General features: G+C 40.1%; 1 protein-coding gene across 1 annotated transcript; it reads left to right on the top strand.

Annotated features, from left to right (window-relative positions):
* The first annotated feature begins 3,848 nt into the window (after positions 1 to 3,848).
* Positions 3,849 to 22,174, top strand: PRDM9 (PR/SET domain 9). Its single transcript, XM_083754695.1, has 10 exons — positions 3,849 to 4,623; positions 5,198 to 5,321; positions 6,166 to 6,270; positions 8,425 to 8,498; positions 10,203 to 10,320; positions 11,428 to 11,568; positions 13,651 to 13,922; positions 14,649 to 14,716; positions 15,692 to 15,873; positions 19,535 to 22,174. The coding sequence occupies exons 1-10, from the start codon at positions 4,138 to 4,140 to the stop codon at positions 21,355 to 21,357; spliced, it is 3,393 nt and encodes a 1,130-aa protein (XP_083610821.1). The 5' UTR covers positions 3,849 to 4,137; the 3' UTR covers positions 21,358 to 22,174.
* Positions 22,175 to 23,965: the final 1,791 nt, after the last annotated feature.

Raw genomic sequence — 23,965 nt, 5'->3', positions numbered from 1 at the left:
GCCATAGCTCAGTCTTTGCCTGATAATGCTCCAAACCAATTTCTGAAATCACAGTGCCCTCATCAGTTCCTTCTTACAGACAATCATGCAGTACTACGTTAGCAATGTCCTTTAAACATTTAATGACTTATTTCCAAAAGTACTGTGATTATTTCAATGAATTCATTTGGGGTCTAGCCTTAGAAAAAGTTCAGATTTTGCAAAGCTTTGTTGACTGCTAGAAGCAGCTTTGTGTAGCCTTCAGCTTTGCTATCCCACCCTGGAGCATACAAAGTCATAAGGAAATCATGTTTTTTTATGAGCACCCCCTTCTTTTCCTAGCTAATAGTAGTATCTTCCTTCACCCCAACAGCTGAAGTGTTGAAATCACTCCCCATTATGCTCACTGCACTGAGTGGAATAGTTTATCTGTGATCATTTGCAATTAACCCCCTTGCATAACACTGTCTTTATTGCCCCCATTGCCATGCTCACTGTCACAGTTTCTAAAGGGAGGTTTTAAGATTTTTATTCCTTATGTATAAGGGTGACAGTGACCTTGAAAATTGCACCCTGAAAAACAGGAAATATTGTGAGGCAGGTGGCTTGGCTTCAGATCACTACTGTTTTTGAGCAATATCAACTGCTACCGATTTAAAAATGCAACTACCCATAAATATTCCTATTCTTAAAAGGGGGATCTAGTTATTTTAACCAGAGGTAGTCATGTCACAAATTAAAACTTCTTGTTGTTGTTGGTACTGTAATTGGTAGAGGGGGCAAACCAGTTCCCTTAAGTGGGACGTACTGGTCATTGCAAATTGCTGGATGAATGCTATATCAGTGCTGGAACTGAAGTCATTAGTTGGTTTTCACTACAAAGTGGTGACTTTAAAAAGCACCTTGGAAGGGGACTTTTTCCTACCCATCTTTGGATGGGCCACAGATGAAGGGAAAACCTTCCCCAACTGTTTCCTCTGTTTGGTTGGTGGAGCTGCAATGGCACCCAGTGGCCTTTTGAGATAATGCTAAAGGTTTCCATCTCACGCTTCTGGAAATATGTGCCTTTAAGAGTTGTGTGATGGAGAGGAATTTCAGATGGTCCAGATGGTCACTTCATGATGCCGCAAGCTTGAGCAGCCTTGCACCTGCTGAAGCTTTTCCTTCTACCTAACTATTAAAGACAGAAGAGCCATGTGTTTTTATTGGCCTCCTATCAAAGAGTGCTTCAGTCATTACAACTCCTTGCTCCTGTTCTGAAAAAAAGGGGGGAAGCAAAGCACATGGGTTATAGCTTCAGTGTAGGCTTGTCATACGTCTGGAAAATTCCTGACATGTCCTGGTTTCCAGGTGTAAAAATGGCACCGGATGTATGGCAACGCAATGGAAAAAGCAGTGCAAACTTTTTTTTGTTTCAAACACTTCCAATTTTGGGAGGAATGAAATGTTTCTAGGAATGGAAAAAGGAGCTAGCCAGATTTGTCTGGAATGGCAATAAGCCGAGAATCAAACACCAGGTATTAATAGATAAAAGAGAAAGAGGTGGATTTGGATTACCAGATTTAGAATTATACCATGCCGCAGCTGGCTAGTTTGGTTAAAGAAATGGATTACACTAAAAGATACAAGTGTATTAGATCTTGAGGGGCACGACAACCGGTTTGGGTGGCATGTCTATCTGATATATGAAAAGGTGAAAGTGCACAAAGGTTTCTTGGGCCATGTAGTAAGAAGATCACTCTATAAAATCTGGAGTAAATACAGAGGAATTTTGGAATCCAATATACCTTTGTGGACGACACCAGTAGAAGTGATAGCAATCAAAAGGAAAAACATGAAGGGAGACTGGCCCACTTACAGGATGTTATTAGAACCAAACAAAGAAATGCCAATCCTAAAAAAATGAGGATATTAAACATCACCTGTCTGGTTGGCTACAGTAATTCCAACTAAACCAAAAACTGAGCACAGATAAAAGAGAAGGTCTTGCCAAAGACACTTCCGCCTTTGAAAAAGAGTTAATATATAACAAGGGAAAATATATATCAAGAATGTATGAACATCTTTTAGAGTGGGAAGTGAAAGAGGAGCAAGTTAAAACATCTGTGATAAAATGGGCGCAGGACTTTGGCTACAATATTAATATGGAACAGTGGGGAATGCTATGGGAGCAAGACATTAAATTTACCTCATGTTATAATTTGAGGGAAAATACCATGAAGATGCTTTATTGATGGCACCACACCCCGGCAAAACTCGCCAAAATGTATAAGGGAAGTTCACCCATATATGTTGGCATTGTAAAAAGGAAATAGGATCGTACTATTATATGTTGTGGACTTGTATGGCTATAAGCGAGTTTTGCAATAAAATATATGATGAATTTAAGAAATTATTTAAACTTATTTTTTTAAAAAGGCCAGAGATTTTCATTCTAGGAATACTGCCAATAGAAATAAAGCAAAATACAAGACCACTGCTTATGTATTCTATTACAGCTGCAAGAATACTGATAGCCAGAAGTTGGAAATGTGAAACAACAACTACAATAATAGATTGGCAATAACTCATGCTAGAGTACTTTCAGTTAGCAAAGCTGACCGGAAAAGTCAGAGGAGCCCCAAATAAAAAAAAATTCAGAGAATATATAAGATTATATTGTAATAATGATGTTATCCTAGCAGAACTGAATGATACTTGTATATAATAAACAAATGGAATAGATATACTAGATGAATATACAGGAAGTTGTAAAACAAACTGTGCAATAAAATTAAGACAATAGAAAAAGTACAACGAGAACGATTGGAAGTTTCTTTCAGAAGACTTTATTAGAAAAGACAGGATGTTATAACCAATATTCATTTCTTATTGTTAACTCTTTTTTGCTTTTTATTTTTATTTCCTTTATCTTCTTTCTATTATATTTTTTGTTTAATTTTGATGCAACAATTTGTAATATATACGTAATGATATTTTAAATCAATAAAGACGAATTTTAAAAAGAGAGAGGAAAAAACAGCGGAAACAGCTCCAAAAGCTTAAAATCAACCACATCATTGAAGTCCTTTTTCCTGCCCACTTTCCCTGTTCCCCTCATAGTCAGGGGAATATAGTATTCTTATGGAACACCTTCCCATTAGATGTCAAACAACCATGGGACTTCCTGCAGACATCTGGAAAAAGAAGCCCTGTATGGGGAAGTTTTTAAATGTCTGATGTTTCTATGTGTTTTTATATTTTGTTGGAAGCTGCCCAAAGGGGCTGGGGCAACCCAGTCCAATGGATGGGCTTCAAGCCATTATTATTATTATTATTATTATTATTATTATTATTATTATTATTATTATTATTATTATTATTATTCCAGCTTTTCCTCAGTCCCAGACAAATACGGAGCCTTGCTGCGAGGTTCTGGAGGCCCCTCTGTGCTCTGAGATGCAGGGGGCAGTGGGAGAAGGGGGCACGAGTTCCACTGCCGGGCAGGGGCGCTGCCTGTGGTGGCTACTTAATGGCAAGGGGGAAAGGTACTTTGCACGTGCTCAGAGGCATGCCCTTCAAACTCTGGTTTTCCTCCACCAGCTCTTTCTGAAGACCACCCTCCTCCTCCAGTACTACTGCGACTGGTATTCATTCCCCATGAAATCGTGGATTCCCTTCCTTGCAAGGAAACATTTTCCTCGGGATAGAAGATTCTCCGCTTTTCTACACTTGCCCCTCCCCCACCCTCTTGCCTGAGGTAAAACCAAAAAACCCACCACCAACGAACGCAGCGCCCTGGCGGTGAGACACCTGTACAAAAAGAGAGAGAAATTTCCCGCGCTGCCCGATGATTGGCTGCAGCTCACCAGCTTCTGTCGCTCATTGGCTCGCGCGATTTTTGGCGCCTTTTCCCTCTCGCTGAGGGAAGGAGATGGCTCTGTGGGGCTGAGCGAAAAGGCTGGGCTGTGGCAGGGAGGATTTCAGAGAGGGGCGAAGTTTAAACAGTTCCCTCGCTGCGTGTAGAGCAGGGAAGCCCAAAGTTTAGGGCTGAACCCCCTCCCCAAAGAATAAAGGCTGAGGGAGAAAAGGGGACAAAGAAAGTTGGCTGGGATGGACGGAGACTGAGCAGGGAGAGATGATTAAACTGGGCTGAAATTTGGGGACTGAGGGAGGGGAATGGCATCTGGAGGTGAGATGCCCACTGGGACAGAAGCCCAGGAAAAAGGGCAGAAAATGCCAGCTGGGGCAGGAGCCCAGGGAATGTGGGAAGAAATACCTCCTGGGGCAGAAGCTCAGGGGTTGGGGCAAGAGATGGTCAGGGATGATGAATGTCAAGGGCAGGAGGGCAGGGGCAGTTTCAGTAGGGGAGAAGCTGGAGGGATGAGGAGAGAGGTGTCTGACAAGAATGAAACCCCAGGGGAGAGGGCAACTGAGGCTGAATGGCCTGTTCCCAGTGGGGGAGATCTCATGGAGAAAGATCCCAGGGATCTGAGAGGAGAGCCCTTGGAGAAAGGAGCCAGTGGGGCATCTGATTCTCTTCTTACAAAAAGTGTTGAGGTGGGGAGGACGGGGTCAGGTAGCCCCAAAAATAGTTGCTTAGACAGGGGTTCTACAGAGAGGGTCAAAAAGCCGAGCCATAAGAAAAGGGGGCAGAAGCCCAAGGTGAGGAATTTGGAGTAAGCAAATATCCCCTAAAGAGACCTTCCATCCTAAAATGTGGCAAGCTTCTGCAGGTGGAGACTTGCTGCTTTTAGCAATTTTGCAGGCTTGGGGAAGTCACACATAAATGTTTTAATTAAATAAAAATAATGGGGAAATAATATACAATTTAAGGGGTGTAAATAATAAGATTTCATGTGTAACTCAGTTCTTGCTGGAGAGGTCCATAAAGATGGGAAGATTGACAATCATGCTACAGTCACATGACACTTTATCTGTAGTTGCCCATGCCTGATATCATGCAGCAGTCATTTAAAGTTGGCATAGATCTGGTTCAGGGACATGGTAAAGTATGGCAGCTGCTCAGCTTGTACAACAACTGGACTTTCAAGATCAGTCTCAGCAACTTAGCTTGTTGTTAGACCCATCAATTAATTGGTGTGCAAATTTAAACGTGTGATCAAAGTGTGTAATTTCACTGAGTGATTTCACTTTACTTGTAAAGTGCTTGTTTCCAAGTAAAACATTTAAACGCATGATATTATGTGTCTGTACCCACTTTCTTCCTGTGTACTAGGCTGAAGATACTTTTAAAGGGCTGGCCATCTACTTCCCTAAAGAGCAATGGGCTGAAATGGGAGAATGGGAAAAAATTCGTTATAAGAATATGAAAGAGAACTATGAGTTTATGACTCAATTAGGTGAGAGAAATTGAAGAATTGTTCACTCTAGCACCTTATTTTACCTTTATCAAATAGTAACATTCAAAGGGTTCATCTATGTGACATGTTAAAGTTAGCAAAGCATATATTTTAGTGTGTATTTAAAAGTATAACTGTCAGGCTTTCAAGGGTTCTCAATGATTACAGCCTGAAGCTCAGCTCAATTACACCATATATTAATTATGTTTGTAAAAAGGTTAAAATTTAGAACTCTGTAGGTAGAATTAGGACCAGTAGAGAAGGCAAAGAGAGATTAATGAAAGAAGTATGAAACTAGAAATAATGCTGAAATTGTACCTGGGAGATCTGGATTCAAATTCTTTTCCAAGCATGTCTTCACTTGATATGCTTGGTTAAGTTACTGGGTTGCATCAGTTAAGTTGCACATTGGCTGCAATCCAATCCACTTTCCTGGTTGTAGATCCCAACTGAAAGCAATAGGGCTTACTTTTGAGTTTCTTAGAATTGCTCTGTAAGATACCATTGAAACATTTGTCTCCTTTTCCCACACCTCCTCCATGTTGTGGACTGCAGAGGATTGATTGGTCTTTCACTGATACAGTACTTTTTCTTTTTAACAAAAACTTGTAGCTAGGTATACTATGTGGCAAGTGATCTGAAGCCTCTCACATTGGATACAGATTCTGGGGAGGGGGGGAAGGGTCTGGTTTTCCCATAGCACAATACCATATCATTGATTATTTTGTCTTTTATTGGCATTTGACATCAGTTGAACAGAGACAAATTTCTGGAAGCATTCTTTCAATAAGATGTTTGCAGACAACAACTTTTATAGTATATTATACCTGATATATTTTATTAGGTCTTCCTACACCTAAACCAACATTTATGTATCACGCACGGCAACCTCCCAAAACTATGAATGAGTCCTCTGAGTCCGATGAGGAATGGACACCGAAATCTATAGGTAAATGATTACTATAGTCATTCCTGAATACATGCAGCCCTCCAGGCTTTTCTATACTGGCCATAGAACTCTTTGCAGGCCACACCCCTCACCAGCAGTAAAGTCTAAGAAAAATCCTGCTGGAACAGACCATCTTGTTTCCCACAGTGCCCAGCCAGATACTTCTGGGAAGCCCATAAGCAGGGCATGAAGGCAATGCTCCCCCTTTCTGTTGTCCCTTCAATCAACTTAGCATATATCTGAACATGGGCATTCCATTTAGCCATCATAGCTAATTGAAAGATAAATGCTCTATGATTGACTGCATTTGTCTCTTTCTGGTGAATGACATATCTATTACTTTAGTTACTTAATTTTGTGAGATGCAGCTGATGAATGTAACAAAATGTAGTTTATGTATGTGACCCAACTCATCTACATTGGTTCATTTTGCTCATTACTACTAATGGCCCTTATGTCTCATACTTGATTTTCCTTTGCTCTACCTATATGAATATTCTGTTGCAATGATGGGGAATGAGTGGCCCTCCAGATATGACTCCTGTAATCCTTCACCATTAGCCATGCTGGCTGGGACTAATGGGAGATGGAGTCAAACAACAATTGGAGGGTCACTGGTTCCCCACCTCTGTTCTCTTGCTATACTGTGTACTCTGATGCAGATCTGGTGCAGATCAGGTTGCAATTTTGCTGTATTCTTTTTACTGAATATTAATCTTTTGCATTAGAATGGTTTTATATTCATTCTAAAGCTGAGCACCTAATGATGTTTCATTAATTCAATACTGTATCAGCAATGAGGTTACTGCCATATTGCCCCTATATTTCCATTCATTCCATGTATATACAATCATTCCTATCATATAAGGAAAGTCTGAAGCTCAGTGGTACAGCATGTGTTTTGTGCAGAAAAACTCTCAGGTTTAGTCACTGGTATTTCCAGGTAGAGCTGGAAAAGTCTTTTGTCTGGACCCCTGGAGGGCCACTGCTGGACCGTGCCAACAATACTGAGATGGATGGACCAGTGGTCTGACTTCGTATATACAGTTTCCTATGTTCACTCCTTTTTCTTGGCAACACAGTGTGTAATATCATGGGATACATTCCTGTGATGATGCATTCATAGTCAAGATAAAAGTGAAGATGCAGAGAAAATATTCTAAACATCAATCAATCAAGAGACATTTATCCCAGTACGTTTCCGAGCACAATTCAAAGTGTTGGTGCTGACCTTTAAAGCCCTAAATGGCCTCAGTCCAGTATATTTGAAGGAGCGTCTTCACCCCCATCGTTCTACCCGGACACTGAGGTCCAGCACCGAGGGCCTTCTGGCGGTTCCCTCACTGCGAGAAGCCAAGTTACAGGGAACCAGACAGAGGGCCTTTTCGGAAGTGGCGCCCTACCGAGAATTTTAGAAGACATCTGAAGGAAGCCCTGTTTAGGGAAGCTAATAATAATAATAATAATAATAATAATAATAATAATAATAATAATTTATACCCTGCCCATCTGGTTGGGTTTCTCCAGCCACTCTGCGCGGCTTCCAACTGAGTATTAAAAACAATACCGCATTAGACATTAAAAACTTCCCTAAAGAATGTTTGATGTATTACAGAATTTTAATATTTTTTTGGAAGCCGCCCAGAGTGTCTGGGGAAGCCCAGCCAGATGGGCAGGGTATAAATAATAAATTATTATTATTATTATTATTATTATTATTATTATTATTGAGGCATTACTGTTTTTATCATTCCATAAACTGAAGGAGAACCACCTACCTTTTCAGTTTTTATTTATTTAAATTCATGCTACCAAATGTCTTTCTATTGGTGAAACAGTGGCTGGGGAAACCCAGCCAGATGGGTGGGGTATAAATAATATTTTTTTTTTATTATAACATATTTTTGCAAATATACTCCTGGAAATTACCATGGAGAACTGGCTGGCAGGTACTGGAGAAATTTAGTGGATGGTTTGGAGCTATAGCTTTCTCCAAATGACTGACTGGTACAAATACCAAAGTTTGTGTATATATTGCACAATACACCCTCTCTCTCTCTCTCTCTCTCTCTCTCTCTCTCTCTCTCTCTCGGGTTTATATGTTCAGTGATAATATTTTAATTTCTAAAATATTAGTTTGCTTCTTATTTCCAGTAAAATCTTTTAGGACACCATGTAACCTGAATAGCTGGAAAGAGGAAAAGAAAAAAACGTACCCTCTTGATCAAGTAAGATATTTGGATATTTCAAGTGATTTGCAATTTCTGTTTTTTTGTTTGTCTGATGATTCTAGCAAACATCGAATCAAAATAGTTTGGAGAAATATTTCATGTGTTTGCCCTAATATGGAAATAAAGATATTAATAATACCAGGGTTTGAAGGGGCATACTTTTTATTTGAGTGGAAATTTATTGTTCACGATCATTAGCTTCCAGAGAAACAATTTGACATTTGTAGTCAGTGATCATAACATTACACATTCAAACAAAGGAAGAACCAAAACAAACAACTGAAACAAAGAAACAAACTCCGGAATCAACACAAACTCTGGAATCAAATGTGTAGGAGACTGAGGATAAGCTACCCATCTGACAGGGTGACCTGTAGTTCACAAAACCCACACTATTTGCAGACACACTGAAAGACTGTGGAAAACATTTTCTTTTCTTTTTTTAAAAAAAGTATGTGGAAACACTAATTGAGGGGAGGGGAACAGAACACAGCTGGACACTAGCTTGCACATTATCCATGTATACAGCCAACATAGTTAGTAGCTGCTGCTTTAGATCGTGAAGGTGTGTACTACTGTACACAGGAAACTGCTATGTACGAAAGCACACTGTGAAATAGTAGCCCATGTGTGTTTCAAAAGCTTTATGTGGACACAGCCTAATAGACCAACCTTCACCGGTCTGATTCCCTCTAGGTCAAGGGTAGTCAACCGTTTTATACCTACTGCCCACTAATGCATCTTTCTTAATGGAAAAAATTCCTTACCACCCACCAGTGTTCAATGGAAGGATAATTCAGCTTGTGCTGTAGAACCCCCAACCGCCCACCTAGAATCCTGAAATGCCTAGAAGTGGGCAGTAGGGACCAGGTTGACAACCCTTCTCTAGGTGTTTTGAATTCTAGTCAGCCCCAGACAACACAACCTTTTTGACATGAGGACACTATGTAGCTATTTCATTGGATTGAAAGTCAAATATATAATATGTTCATACATTTAAGTCATGATTGCTGTAGCAATTCATTTTCTGTTCACGTTTGAAGGTCTTTCTGGGTGTTAGCAATAATAGGCACATGTTCAAAGTTATTTCCATGCACCGTACTTTTGCTAAACATTGTACTCTATAGCCAAAGGAGAGATTCCTGAGAAAAATAAATAATTAAGCATGCCTTGGGACTGTCTCGTAACTGAATATACTAACTGGTAATTTGTCTAAATGATAACTGCCATTGTGGAAATATTTAAGAAGATCTAAATTAATATGATCACTTTCAAAAGGTAAAGGGACCCCTGACCATTAGGTCCAGTCGTGACCACCTCTGGGGTTACGCGCTCATCTCGCTCTATAGGCCAAGGGAGCCAGCGTTTGTCCGCAGACAGCATGACTAAGCTGCTTCTGGCGAACCAGAGCAGCACACGGAAATGCCGTTTACCTTCCCACCGGAGCAGTACCTATTTATCTACTTGCACTTTGTGCTTTCGAACTGCTAGGTTGGCAGGAGCAGGGACTGAGCAATGGGAGCTCACCCCGTCATGGGGATTCGAACCGCCGACCTGTGGTTTAACTCACAGCACCACCTGCGTCCCTTATGATCACTTTTACCACTCAGTAAATACACATGATTCACAAGCCCCCTCTTAATTCTTTATGAGTGTTATTTGAGGTGTTAAGATTTAATAGAAAACAACTTTTTGTTGCAGAATAAGCAAATAAACACTATGGGACTTACTTCCAAAGACCAAGAACATATAAAGAAAACTGACAAAAATACATGTGCAGATGTTCATACTACAGGCATTGCAGCAGAATCAAAGGCTGGTAAGTGCTTGGTAGAAAGCCATTAATTTATTTTCTTAACAACTTTAAATAATAATTACTCTGCCCACTGTGTTCTTTACAGCTGCTTATAAAACTTTTTGACATTTAATTGTAAAGGGCACTCTCCAAAACTGGAACTGGAACTTTTTCTAATGATCTGATCTTATGATCTGTGTAAGACAAATTATTTTGATGTAATTGTATGTAAGAGCAAAAACAATATTGCATGTTGTTTTCAAGTCCAGTGCAGCAAAATGACAGAGAGCTTATACTGTGCAGCTGCTCAACCTAGCCAATTACACTGTGAAAGACTTTACATGAGTCAAATATGGAAGGAGATGGGGCATGAAAGTGACAGGGTGTGGTAATACTGTAGTGATGTTTAGGTGTGAGCTTATCCATGTTAACAGGACCAGGCATTCCTACAACCATGAAATATGAAAATTGACTCAGAATTAAATTTCTAACATTGATAAGCTGCACTTAAATGCAGATATGTCCATGTTAAAAGATATTCATTGTGCTTTATGAAAGTTGGGGATTTTTTAGGTGGTTTTGTCTCATTATGAAAAGGGCTATAGTTTAGTATGGTATTTCTAGGTCGGAGCATGATTGGTTAATATTTTGCTGCCTGTGAGCCACATTGTCACATATACAGGCTCTCAGCCAATCTAGGTAATTAAGCCTCGCTAGTAAAGAGCACAACTAATTCTGTTAGATGTCTAGTGAAACATTTTGGAGCACAGTCAAGCAAAATCTTCAGGAGGAAATAGAGAACATTTTAATTCTCAGCACACTGTATCTGTCACTTCATGTCCAGCTATTCTTATGTGATTTGTTAGAAATGCTGAAACAATAGAAGATTTTATTATAAGGAGACAATGCCATTCCAGAATAGAATATCCCACAGTGTTCTACACACATCTTGCAGAAACAAAAGTAGGTATATTCAGGCATTCTGCTTATATGTAAATCCTACACATGAGCAAGACAAGCAGGGACTAATGTGAACACCTAAACATACCTAATGTGATTCAAGTTCTTGTATTCCATGTACTTTTGCTTTCCATGAGTTTATGCGTTACAAAATCATATTATATACTTCAGATATTGAGAAGAAAGCTTTGTCGAGGAAAACAAAGAATAGGAAAAGAGATCAGGAGAAAGAAGTTAGTACATATAGTTTGCGGAAGAGGGAGAGAAAAACATATATGGAAATAAATGAGCCAAATGATGATGATTACTTGTGTAAGTTTATAATCAGCAGTTTCCATCTTCAATTCTTATGTTGCCTTGGAAAAATATTTACTGTATAAAACAGTGCTTTTAGATATTCTATTACATATTTTTCAGGTTCAGGTTTATTCATAATTCTAATGCTAATAATGCTAAGAAACTCTCCCTTTATGCTTATATTTTAAAAAGTGCTTAATCAAAATTATGTTAATTAAAATGCCTGTATCAGGCTTGTAACAATTGTCCAAAATAGGAAAAGGAAGAGCAATTCTATACGGCCAAACCACTGGCACTATTAAACTCTCTTTTTGTGACACTGGTCCATTTTGTAAGAAAGTACTTCAGACTTTCACATAAAAAGTTCCTGGGCTATAATCAGTATTCCCAACCACATTTTAAAAAGAAAATAAATTTCCTATAAATTTGCCATGGGCCATTCATTCACAATAGACTCACAATTTGATTATATTCATGTATGATGGGTGATGTACAGAAGGTCTGCAGTTACCCTACCCCTTCTCTAAACAGGAGGTGGTCTTAATGTTATCAGAATCTGTACAAGTAATCTGTGGTAGTTGAACTGAACTAATGCTCTTATTGATTTGTCAAAAACTGGCAGATTGTGATAAAGGGTTAAAGCCAATGCTAGGCCTACTCAGTTTAGACCCATTGTAATTAATTTAATATTTAATATTACTAAATTAGATCATTTGATTTGAATAGGACTCCTCTGAGTAATAATTAATTGGACACAACACAGAGGTTTTTGAAAGGTCTACACATGCTATAGAAGTGCCAACAACAAACACATATTTCATAGACTCATAGAGATGAACGTATCCAAAGGCTATGTAGACCAATCCCTTAGAATAAGAATAGACAGTCCATCTACCCATAACCACTCCTAGTGTGCAGCTGTCATCTGTGGACCACAGTGTGCCACACGGAGTCAGCAGATACAGTCAGTAATAGCTTGATGGAATTTGTGCAATTAAAGTATGGTTACACACTATAAGAAAAGGAAAACCAACCAACCAAATGTTAGTGGCTAAACTAGTTTAGGGAGGAAATCCTTCCTTCTCCAATGAGAATCAATGGGAAACATGTCAATACCACTCAACATTCTGATAGGGAATGCGAAGGTTGCATAGCAGGGGAAATAATCCTTCTTAACATTTATGGGCAATGACAAACATGAGAAATAATGAAACATTTCCCCTGAATTCATCCAACTGTACCATGAAGCCTTGGAGCACCCTATGGTGCTAGAACTATTGTTAAATGGAACTATCAGGGTTTGTAAAACTATCCCGCACACCATCACCCCTCCCCCACTTTCCCCATCTTTTCTTCCCAACCTCATATTGTTTGCAACACTAACATCTCACAACAAATGAAACTGATCTGTAGAAAACACAACTTGAAAAAGAGACAATGCACATATTTTTGTAAACTAAGAAATATTTAATAAATATTATTTAAAAAACAAAATAACAACAACAACTATCAGGCTGACTATGACTAGAACCAGACAGAATCCTGTCTGCTGCAATTAGATTATCTGCTGACCATATGCTATGTCTAAGGTGGGGCTTAGCAGGCTCATGGAAAAATGTATTCAGTCCTTGGGGAAGTTTCTTGGAACAACTTCCATTAACCAGCTTCTTGGTACTCTGTGCTGCCTTGCTGAGAACCTGTGTTCTTTTTGTTTGTGTCTTTGGCCTGTGACTGGACTTTGCTTCTCTTATTGACCACCCCCTCAATGTGACCTTAGGTTGTGAACCTAACCTTGCTCTCTGGACTGTCCCATAAGTAGACTCCCACCCCTGGCATCCTTATCCCCTGAAGCAGTACAATAGCCATGTCCATATCACCATTTCCCAACAAGACCAGAGCCTCAGTTGGAGAGCCAACCACAAAATTCATTGTAATAATTATTGCACATTGACACAAATTCCCCAAGTTTTACAACTTTAAATATTTATATAGATTGCCATTCATAGCTGTAGATATCTGAAAAAAAGGAATAAACTAATTGATGGTGAAAAAAGTCCTGCAGCATCATGTCTCAGTTAACTTTCTTTCCCTTCCTAGTTTGTGAATACTGCCTGCTATTCTTTATTGATGAATGTTCAGTTCATGGTTCTCCAGTTTTCATCAAGGATACAGCAGTAGAAATAGGACTGGAAGAGAGGGCCACCCTCACTTTACCTCCAGGTTTGAGAATTGGCCCTTCAGGTATCCCCAAAGCTGGCTTTGGAGTCTGGAATGAAGGAGAAATTCTGCCTCCAGGAATTCATTTTGGGCCCTACGAAGGGAAAATCACAGAGGAAGAAGAAGCAGCCAACAGTGGTTATTCTTGGCTGGTATGATTTACACACAGCACTTTTATTTTAAGAACTTTTCGTGTAGAGTACCACCTTTCTGAATGAATGAAATATACCTCAAGCAAAAAAGCCAGGGAAGTTCTTAAAATGTATTTCTCACCCAAACCAATATTTTGTTCCAATATTTTGTTGCTTCTGCTTATTTGTTTATTCAAAGTAAATTGTATTATTAAAATAAAAAGTATATTTCCCCACCTAGACTATTCTAGATTATTTAAACACAAAGTTTAAAAACTCCAGGAAAACTCCTAGAAAGAAAATGATGAGAATCCAGGAAACAAGCCTGCCAGGAAACAGAGCTACAGAATAGGTGGGGAGGGTGACTTCATAATTAGGCAAAAGGTGAAAAGGGTTCTTAGTAGTTGCAATATGTGGGAAGAAGAAGATGCAGGAGATTACCATGGGAATGGTCTGTGTGCCTGCTGGGGTTGCACAAAAGAAGGGGAAGACATGGAGGTGGAGGTGAAAACGGGTGCAAAGCAAGGCTGCAGAAATGAGAGTAGTGCTTTCAAACTTAGGGTTGAGAGGGTGAAAAGGGATTAGAAGTTGCATGTGGTGGGAAGGGGAAACTCTAAGGGGTTAATGTGGGGGAGGGGGAGAGGATGATGAGCAAAGCAAGCAGGGGAGCAGAGCCCCTTAACATTCTACATATTGTTGTAGTGTTACCATATTGATGCATGTGTTTCGTGTCTATTTTAATTACAGATTACTAGAGGGCAAAACTGCTATGTTTACATTGATGGAAAGGATGAAACTAATTCCAACTGGATGAGGTAAACATCCTTGATCAAACTAAATGAAGAGAGACTTTTAAAACAAGGGTCTTCATACACCTGGAAAGGCCAATAGAACAGAATGACTTACATGTCATTCTGGGTGGCTACAGCTTAGCCATCCATGCTCTTAAGATCTTTTAACTGTTGGGAGTAAAGCACAACAATTGCAATAACCTGCTTGAACTGTGGTGAGGAATAGACAGAAATGCAATCTGTTCTTCCTTCTTCACTGATTCCTTCTCTTTTAGTAAATGCTTGTTGGTAAAGTAGATCACTTCCTTTCAGACTAATTCTTTTCTGCTTCTCCAGGTAATCAGTATGAGTTAGCTTGTGCTAGTGTCAACATCTTGACTGCATCTTGACCACATGTAAAATCTATACATAGAATGGTTTCTCCTCCATGAGTAATAAATGTTAAGGTTTTTTTGTCCTTTCAACAACAGTCTTACCAGGGTATTTTTTTCTGCATACTGCTGTGCAAATTGTGCACTATATACCAAAGTTCAGTAGTGCCAGTACTAGAGGGAGAGGTGGCACCTTTCAAAGGTAAAAAGAATATATTGGTTTGGAAATAGAGTGGTGGGCCCCTAAACTGCTTAGTGGGATCAGTCAAAGCTATGGGTTCATCATTCCTAGTAGAGCAAATGCCTGGTGGTCTGCATAAGTCTTGCCTTCTGAAATGAATGGGAGGAGCAACCCAGACAAAGATATTCTTCTACCACCATAAAAAAAGAAAGTGAAGTTACCACAGGTAAGAAGACAAAAGTTTATTTTACAAAATTCTGTTGTGGGTTGTAAGCGCCAGTGTATAATATGCCCAGTGTTCAACAAATTTAAAATATTTCAGCTGCGCATTTCATTACTGGAATAATAGAAGAAAGTAATGCAATTGTTATGCTTCATAGTACTTCTCTAATTTCCAACTTCCCTGACTGAGTACTTTTAGTTACCCTCTTAACAATGAACTTTCAGGTATGTTAACTGTGCCCGGAATGAGGAAGAGCAAAATCTTGTTGCCTTCCAGTATCATGGGAAAATCTACTACAGAGCATGTAAAATAATCCTTTTTCATTCTGAGCTTCTGGTTTGGTACGGAGAAGAATATGGAAAGGAGCTTGGCATCAAGTGGGGCTCTAGATGGAAATCAAGAAAAGGTATAATAATCATGCATTGTTTTAAATCTTCCCTAACACTGGTCTGTTGTTGCTTGTTTTGTTTGCCTTAGACAGCATTCTACTAGATGCATCTAAGGATAACTTCATATTTCTAAAGGACTAGTTCATAGAATCATAGAATTGTAGAGCTAGAAGGGTGGTTTGAGGTAAGAGAAATGTAGGACAGCTGGGGGAAAGTTTTCATGTTTCAGAGAAATGCATAATGCATAAGGATTAGGATTAATTTCGTATGGTGAATATGTGAGCTGAAAAGTCTGGTTCTGAGTTTTTGACATAATGGTAGTGGTTGTATGACTTTTGAACATTACTCCAGTTCTTAAGTCATCTCATATGTACCACACTCCAGTTAAAACATCCCAATTTCAGGTTTTTAAATGGAACAGTAGTTAGGGGTGAGTTGCAATTTGGGCATATTCTGAAGCAAACACATGGCCACTGTCAACACATCCAAAAATTGAGCTCTGTCAATATGGTTGTATGAATTTGCTCTCAGATAATTCCATTCCTGAGGCAGCATGTATATGCAAAATCACATATAGCCAAAATTTATCTGACTGCTGATTGGCAAGGGGTAGGGGAAGTCTCAGGTCCTCCCCGTGCCTTGAATGCCTTCGCTCACCCTTGCATACATGGTGGCAGCATTGAGATGGCAGCAGCAGACTGTTTCCCCTCCTCTTTGGAGGATAATGGTAAGGAAGAGAGAGTGCAGAATGGCGACCTGGCTCCCTTGGCTGCAGTGACCAGTGAGGAAACAGTGGTGGGGGAGAGATGAAAGCAGAGGGAAGGAGGAGGAGGGTAGATAGAGAGAGACACAGACAAAAGCTGCAGATCCATTCTAGCCTTTTTATTCTGCCTGTATCTCTCCCCCCCCTCTGCTGCAACCCTCGTCCAGAAGGCTGCCTCACCCCATTGCAGCTTCCCCACTGGTTCTTGCAGCTGAGCGCGTATTGTTGAATTTTTGCAAGTTTAATGTGTATATGATGTGACCACTCTGTATTGAAAATATAGTAATACTGCATTGAAGGATAGCCTTACTGGGCTTTTTCTGTTGTTTTATGAAAGCATATATATGTAAACAACCTGTGTAGCATTTTTCAAGTAGCTCAAGTAAACTATATCATTTCTGTTTCATCTACTCAGCATGGTTGTGGAAAATATGGCTGCTTTTCCATATGAGAAATATATTTTGTTTTTAATACTTGCTATCTCTAGTTTAGGAGCAGTGATGTAATATTCCCTACGCACAGAGTGCATGGAATGGGGTCGGAGAAAGTCTTCTGCATGAAGAAATAGCTTGTTTGCTCTCTAAGGAACATACACTCCAGCTCTGGAAAGGGTGGTGCAGAGACTGGAAAGCACTAAATAATAAAAGAGAGAGGACAAATGATTGTAAAATTACAGTATGTTAGACAGTGAAACATGACTACTCTTTATTTTAAGGGCAAAATAGAACTCTTAACTTGTGGTACAGCAGAAGAGAACTTTTTTTTTTTTTTTTTTAAAGTACATAAAGTATAAAGTAATTCCATCATAGAGCATGGGAGTGGTGCCAGCCTTGAGCAGGCTGGCACAAGTAATATTGCTGCCTGCCACAGGAAAGTGAAGTAACAACACATCTGCCAGTAATATGAGACATAGTCCACCAGGATATTATTCTGTGTATGTCTCTTTGAAAGGAACGCCTTTGAATGGAGGCCTCATACAAGTATTGTTATGCCTCTCCTATTTATTTCAATGGGAGCTTGTGCAGGACAACATCCCAGGGGTTGTCCCACATGGGTTAGATCTGGCTTTCCCCCTCAGTCAAAATCCATCAGCTGGGAGGTTGCCACACCTTGGCTCATGGTAGACCCCCTCACATATCATGCCAACATATTGTTGAACACCACCCCACTCTCTGAGCTGTGTGAAATTCCAGGGATTCGAGGGACCTCAGAGTCTGTGGTGTCTTTAGGATTTATTATTTATACAAATATATAACCTGAGCCTATGATGGAGAGACTTTCAGAATCAACACCCCAAAATACATTGCTACTTCCATAGTCATCACAGCCTTTGATTCAAATAAAAATCAAGCATGGCTCTCACTTTCTGGCTTCTGCCTGCTTCTAGCCCAGGTGTCACACACAACTCTGGCTATTGTCCTTCTAATTACCCATAGGGGGGTAGTCTAACTACCCATGGGGGTGGGCTACCCATTTGTCCTCCGGCACAGAACAACTTGCTTTGTTATATTATTGACCATACTTAGGGCCATTAACTCACCAAGGAACTTGGCTGGCTAGTTCAACAATGGAATTAGAAGAGACTCCAGCATCATACAGGCTGACACTTCCCCTCCCAGGTCACAACAGTACTGAAGTTGTTGTAATATTATGAAGAATTTCATCATATAGTTGTCTCTTGTGCAAATATCTCATTTCCCCTGTATGCAGGTGTTATCTTAAAAAATAAGAAATGCATTTGGCATAGAAGAAATACTCTCTCAGAACTATTTTAATATAGTTAAAGCACCAAAATTTAGACTTTATTTTCCTTCAATAATATTGCAGTATTTTAATACACCTCCAGATTTTGGGCCATTCCATGCCAAATCACCTGGTGCCATGTGCTCTCACAACTGAGCTTTTCTTCAATTTTTAAAATGTGTATATACCTATGAAATAACTTCAAATTAATTTGTAAAGATTTTTTGGTCCAAAATTGGGCGCAGGATAATTTTTTGAAAAATTTGATTTTTGCACAATTTAGGCTAATGCAATTTCTGAGTCAGTTTAGAAAGAACTTCAATTTATTTTTTAAAGATTTTTTTGGTTCAAAATTGGGTGAAGGAGAATTTTTTGAAAATTTCAATTTTCGCGCGATTTAAACTAATGCAATTTCTAAGTCTGTTTAGAAAAAACCTCCTGTTTTGCTTTTTTTAAAAACCAATTGTGCTTATTTTGGTATCAAAATAAAGCTAATTGTGGTCTCTTTCAAAATAAGGTATAAAAATGGCATTAAGTGCCACAGAAAAGGGTCACCAACCATTCAAAGTGAATTTTAGTCATTTTATTCCCGGTAGGTTCCATAAGCCATAGCGCGCAAACCACAACTAACACGTGTATCATACTTTTGTTGTAGAATGGGCTGACCATAAGGAGGGTGTTTTTTGTGGTTATAAAATAAATTGATTTTTAAGTAATTTTTTTACAAAAAAATTACCTTTTTGGACAGGTTTAAGGTCTCTTTGAGCCTGAAATAACTCACACATTTGTGAGAATAGTTAAAATTAAGTTTAATTGATTATTTCATAAAAACAAAATACGTCTTAGAGCCCTTGTTCATTTTATTGTGTAAAACACTTCTGCAATGATATGGTCAAAGCTATTTTGTTTCCCATACATGTAATATGGTCAATCATGCTGTTTTGACCACTGTATGCAATAAGACCTTTCTGAATGCTGTGGCTGGCCTTGGTCTTCTTATTGCCGTTTGCTCCTTCAGGACAACCCTCTGTTTTGGCATGTGTCTTTTCCCTTGGCTCTCAGTGAGTTTTTTGGGTGCTGTAGTTTACTAAATAATGTAGTCCCATATGCCCATTTGTCATGCATGATTGAAAATAGCTACTAAAACTCAAATCTTGTTTGTTCTCAAATAGCACACAGGCAGAATTCACGTTTGATACAGGAGCGAGGTATCACTTGTCATCAGTGTCCCTGCTGCAAATTGGCTTTCACTTTCAAAGATTACCTTCACAAACATATGAAATGGAGGCATTCAGGATATGGAATACAGCCTGAAGTACCTGAAAATGTCCTAGCAGAGAAATCTCCATTCAAAATCACAAATAGTGCTTCAAACAGAACTATGCTGCAGCACCTAGTGCCAAGTTGTGTTGACAAAAATAAAGATGACGAGACACTGTTTTTAAAAGATATAAACAAAGAGACACAGAGTAAAACTCAGCTTTCTAGATGCAATGAAAGTGGGGCAACTTTAAAGCAGTTGTCACACCCAGCCCAACAATTATGTATAGGAGAGAGGCCATGTTCATTTAGAAAGTGTGAGACAAGCTTCGGCTACTCATCACTGCTGGTCACTCACATGCAAACACACACAAGAGAGAATCCATATTCATGTAGGGAGTGTGGGAAAAGCTTTAGCCAATCAGGAGTCCTGGCCATCCACAAGCGAATGCACACAGGAGAGAAGCCATATTCATGTGGAGAGTGTGGGAAAAGCTTCAGCTGTTCAGGAGACCTGGCCAAGCACAAGCGAATGCACACAGGAGAGAAGCCATATTCATGTGGAGAGTGCGGGAAAAGCTTCAGCTGTTCAGGACACCTGGCTGTCCACAAGCGAACGCACACAGGAGAGAAGCCATATTCATGTGGAGAGTGTGGGAAAAGCTTCAGCTGTTCAGGACACCTGGCCATCCACAACCGAACGCACACAGGAGAGAAGCCATATTCATGTGGAGAGTGCGGGAAAAGCTTCAGCTGTTCAGGAGACCTGGCCAAGCACAAGCGAATGCACACAGGAGAGAAGCCATATTCATGTGGAGAGTGTGGGAAAAGCTTCAGCTGTTCAGGAGACCTGGCCAAGCACAAGCGAACACACACAGGAGAGAAGCCATATTCATGTGGAGAGTGCGGGAAAAGCTTCAGCTGTTCAGGACACCTGGCCATCCACAAGCGAACACACACAGGAGAGAAGCCGTATTCATGTGGAGAGTGTGGGAAAAGCTTCAGCTGTTCAGGAACCCTGGCTGCCCACAAGCGAACGCACACAGGCGAGAAGCCATATTCATGTGGAGAGTGTGGGAAAAGCTTCAGCTGTTCAGGACACCTGGCCATCCACAAGCGAACGCACACAGGAGAGAAGCCATATTCATGTGGAGAGTGCGGGAAAAGCTTCAGCTGTTCAGGACACCTGGCCATCCACAAGCGAACACACACAGGAGAGAAGCCGTATTCATGTGGAGAGTGTGGGAAAAGCTTCAGCTGTTCAGGAACCCTGGCTGCCCACAAGCGAACGCACACAGGCGAGAAGCCATATTCATGTGGAGAGTGCAGGAAAAGCTTCAGCCAGCCAGGAAACCTGGCTGTCCACAAGCGAATGCACACAGGAGAGAAGCCATATTCATGTGGAGAGTGCGGGAAAAGCTTCAGCTGTTCAGGACACCTGGCCATCCACAAGCGAACGCACACAGGAGAGAAGCCATATTCATGTGGAGAGTGTGGAAAAAGCTTTAGCCAGTCAGGAGACCTGGCCAAGCACAAGCGAACACACACAGGAGAGAAGCCATATTCATGTGGAGAGTGCGGGAAAAGCTTCAGCCAGCCAGGAAACCTGGCCGTCCACAAGCGAACGCACACAGGAGAGAAGCCATATTCATGTGGAGAGTGCGGGAAAAGCTTCAGCTGTTCAGGACACCTGGCCAAGCACAAGCGAACGCACACAGGAGAGAAGCCACCTTAGTGTAACATAGTTGATAGAGCTACCAGTTCCAGTACAGAGTATGGTGCTGTATTTTGAATGTTTTTAAACATAAAGTAAGTAACTCTGCATTTCTGCTCATGTAGCAGTTTTGGTGCATTTCGCCATCTGCTGTAATAAACAGGGCTCTAATCATTTGCTGTCTACTCTGTAGGAAACTTCATCACGTGACTTTTTCTAAAGCCAGCACCACCGCTCATACCACCTCATTGTTTTACAGCTCTTAAAGACACAATTTTGGGTATATGACCTTAGAAGTGAGTTTTTGTGTGCCAAGCCCTAGAAGTTTATTTGGTGAACATTTTTTCAGCCTTATGCTTTTTAATGCTCCACAATCAGATTTAAAATGAAAGAAGTGCCTATGTTTTAAATGTTGAAGTTTTGTAATAAGCATTTCTTCTTGAGGGCCAACATGAAAAAGCATAGGGTGCTATACTACTTGTGGAGTTACCTGATGTAATTTACAAAGCTACATTTACATTATCTCCTGCTAGCATCTTTTTATGTTTTGCTGAAACTGTTTTCTGATGCTATACCTGATGAATCTTCACTAAGCTCCTTAAATATTATTTCCAAAATGAGCCAATGTTACAGTGAGGTTCAGGAGCTCTAATGTGAAGAAAAAGATTCAGCCCTGACTACTAGACTCTGCCACATTTCCATCTAACAATGAAACCCCAAGATTCCATAATTCAGTTGAACTGTGCTTGCACTTATACTGTGCAGCTCTTGGGCTTTATTTCAATGGCCAATCATATTCTGCCCATGTTATCTTAATAAATGGCTTTTTCAAAAGTGACTGCTGTTACTGTCATAAATTAAGAAATAGCGTTCAATGTAACTGTCATATACTTTTTACATTAATCTGAAACTCTGGTCCAAATAACACACTGTATATAAACACATATTATGAAATGCAATGCCTGCTTCTTCTAGCCAAAGTAGTTTTGTGAGGGAAGCAGTCAGAAATGGAAGCAGGAGGGGAGTAAGATGTTTAATTCTTTATTTAGCTTTCCCCCCTTTTTCTTCCACAGCTTTCCCTCAAGCCACTCTCCTCCAGGGGTGCCTGTTTAAACTTGCAAAATACATTATTTGGAACCCTGCAAGGAGAAAAGTAGCTTCAGGAGGAGTTAGTTGGGAAATGCCATGCAGATGTCTATGCACAAGGATGAAATTCCTTCCTCTCCCCCCCTCCCCTATTTCAGATTTCAACCACCAAAGCTTCTTTGCCTAAAACAAACAACCACATGGATTTGTATTACACGCTTTTGCATGCCACGTATGTGTTAGCCTTGCAACTTCTCAAAACTGTTATATTTGCCAAATAATATACAGTAGTTCCATCTGCAGACAAAAGTAGAGCAAAGTATCAGGACTGAATCCTACTTGTCACAGGATAGCTGTGAATAAGATATCCTGTGTTGTTGTTGTTGTTGTTGTTGTTGTTGTAAGAGTTAGTAATGGCACTAGAAGAGCTGATGTGGATTGAGACTCCAGTGCCGTGGAAGGGAGCATGGCTAATTGATTAATCCTTTTCTCCATGCTATTTCCCTCAGAGAACTGCCCTGCTGATGCTATTTAACTTCAAGGCAAAGCCATACATATAATACCGTATGTGTTGCTCCACAAGGCAAGTACTAGCTCTAGGGATGCAATTTGGTTTAGGAGAAATGACATGGGGCAGTATCAAAAACATTTACCCTTCCTGATCCTGAAGACAGCCACTCCATCCTAAGCAACTTTACCTTGGAAGTCTTACTGACTTTATTAGGCCTTCTAAGTAAGTGAACAGAGGATCACAAGCTCTTTGTGTATGTTATGTGTAGTAACGGCTGATTCATATCATTCTTTTAAGATGACCGAGAGAAATTCAATAGATATTGCATATTGATGCTCCATGCCATAATGATAACACTTACATAGGTCGTTCATGCATAAAATGGACAGGGTAGAAAGCCTTCATGAATCCCCATCCCTTTGCAAGCATATCTTCCACATGGTGACATTGTAGTACAGCTTCTAGATCAGGGGTCAGCAACCTTTTTCAGCAGGGGGCCGGTCCATCATCCCTCAGACCATATGGTGGGTTGGATTATATTTTGCGGGAGGAAATGAACGAATTCCTATGCCCCACAAATAACCCAGAGAAGCATTTTAAAGAAAAGGACACATTCTACTCATGTAAAAACACGCTGATTCCCGGACCGTCCATGGGCTGGATTAAGAAGGCGATTGGGCTGCATCTGGCTTGTGGGCCTTAGGTTGCCTACCCCTGTTCTAGATGGTGAGTGCTGCTGAAGGGAGCTAACACTGTTTAAGGGTAGAGAAAACTGCTAAAAGGCCCTTACGGCAACTGCAATATAGAGTATTATCTGAACAGTCTGTGCCACCAACTCTGTTGCCTGCCCATGGTTGTGAATTGCTCTGGTTTTGTAAGGATAATACAGACACTTTTTAGAATAATTTAAAAGACATACTCTGTTTCACCAGAGATGGTACCAGACAAAAAACAAATTGTTCCCAGGCACAGATGGTGCATTAAGGTTTAGTTTTACAAGGCATATGGGTTGTAGGAAAGAGCACTGGCTGA

This window comes from Podarcis gaigeae, assembly GCF_964106915.1.
Source record: "Podarcis gaigeae genome assembly, chromosome: 8".
Taxonomy (NCBI): domain Eukaryota; kingdom Metazoa; phylum Chordata; class Lepidosauria; order Squamata; family Lacertidae; genus Podarcis; species Podarcis gaigeae.
Note: the sequence above shows the minus strand (reverse complement) of the source record. Positions and strands in the feature narration are given on the sequence as shown.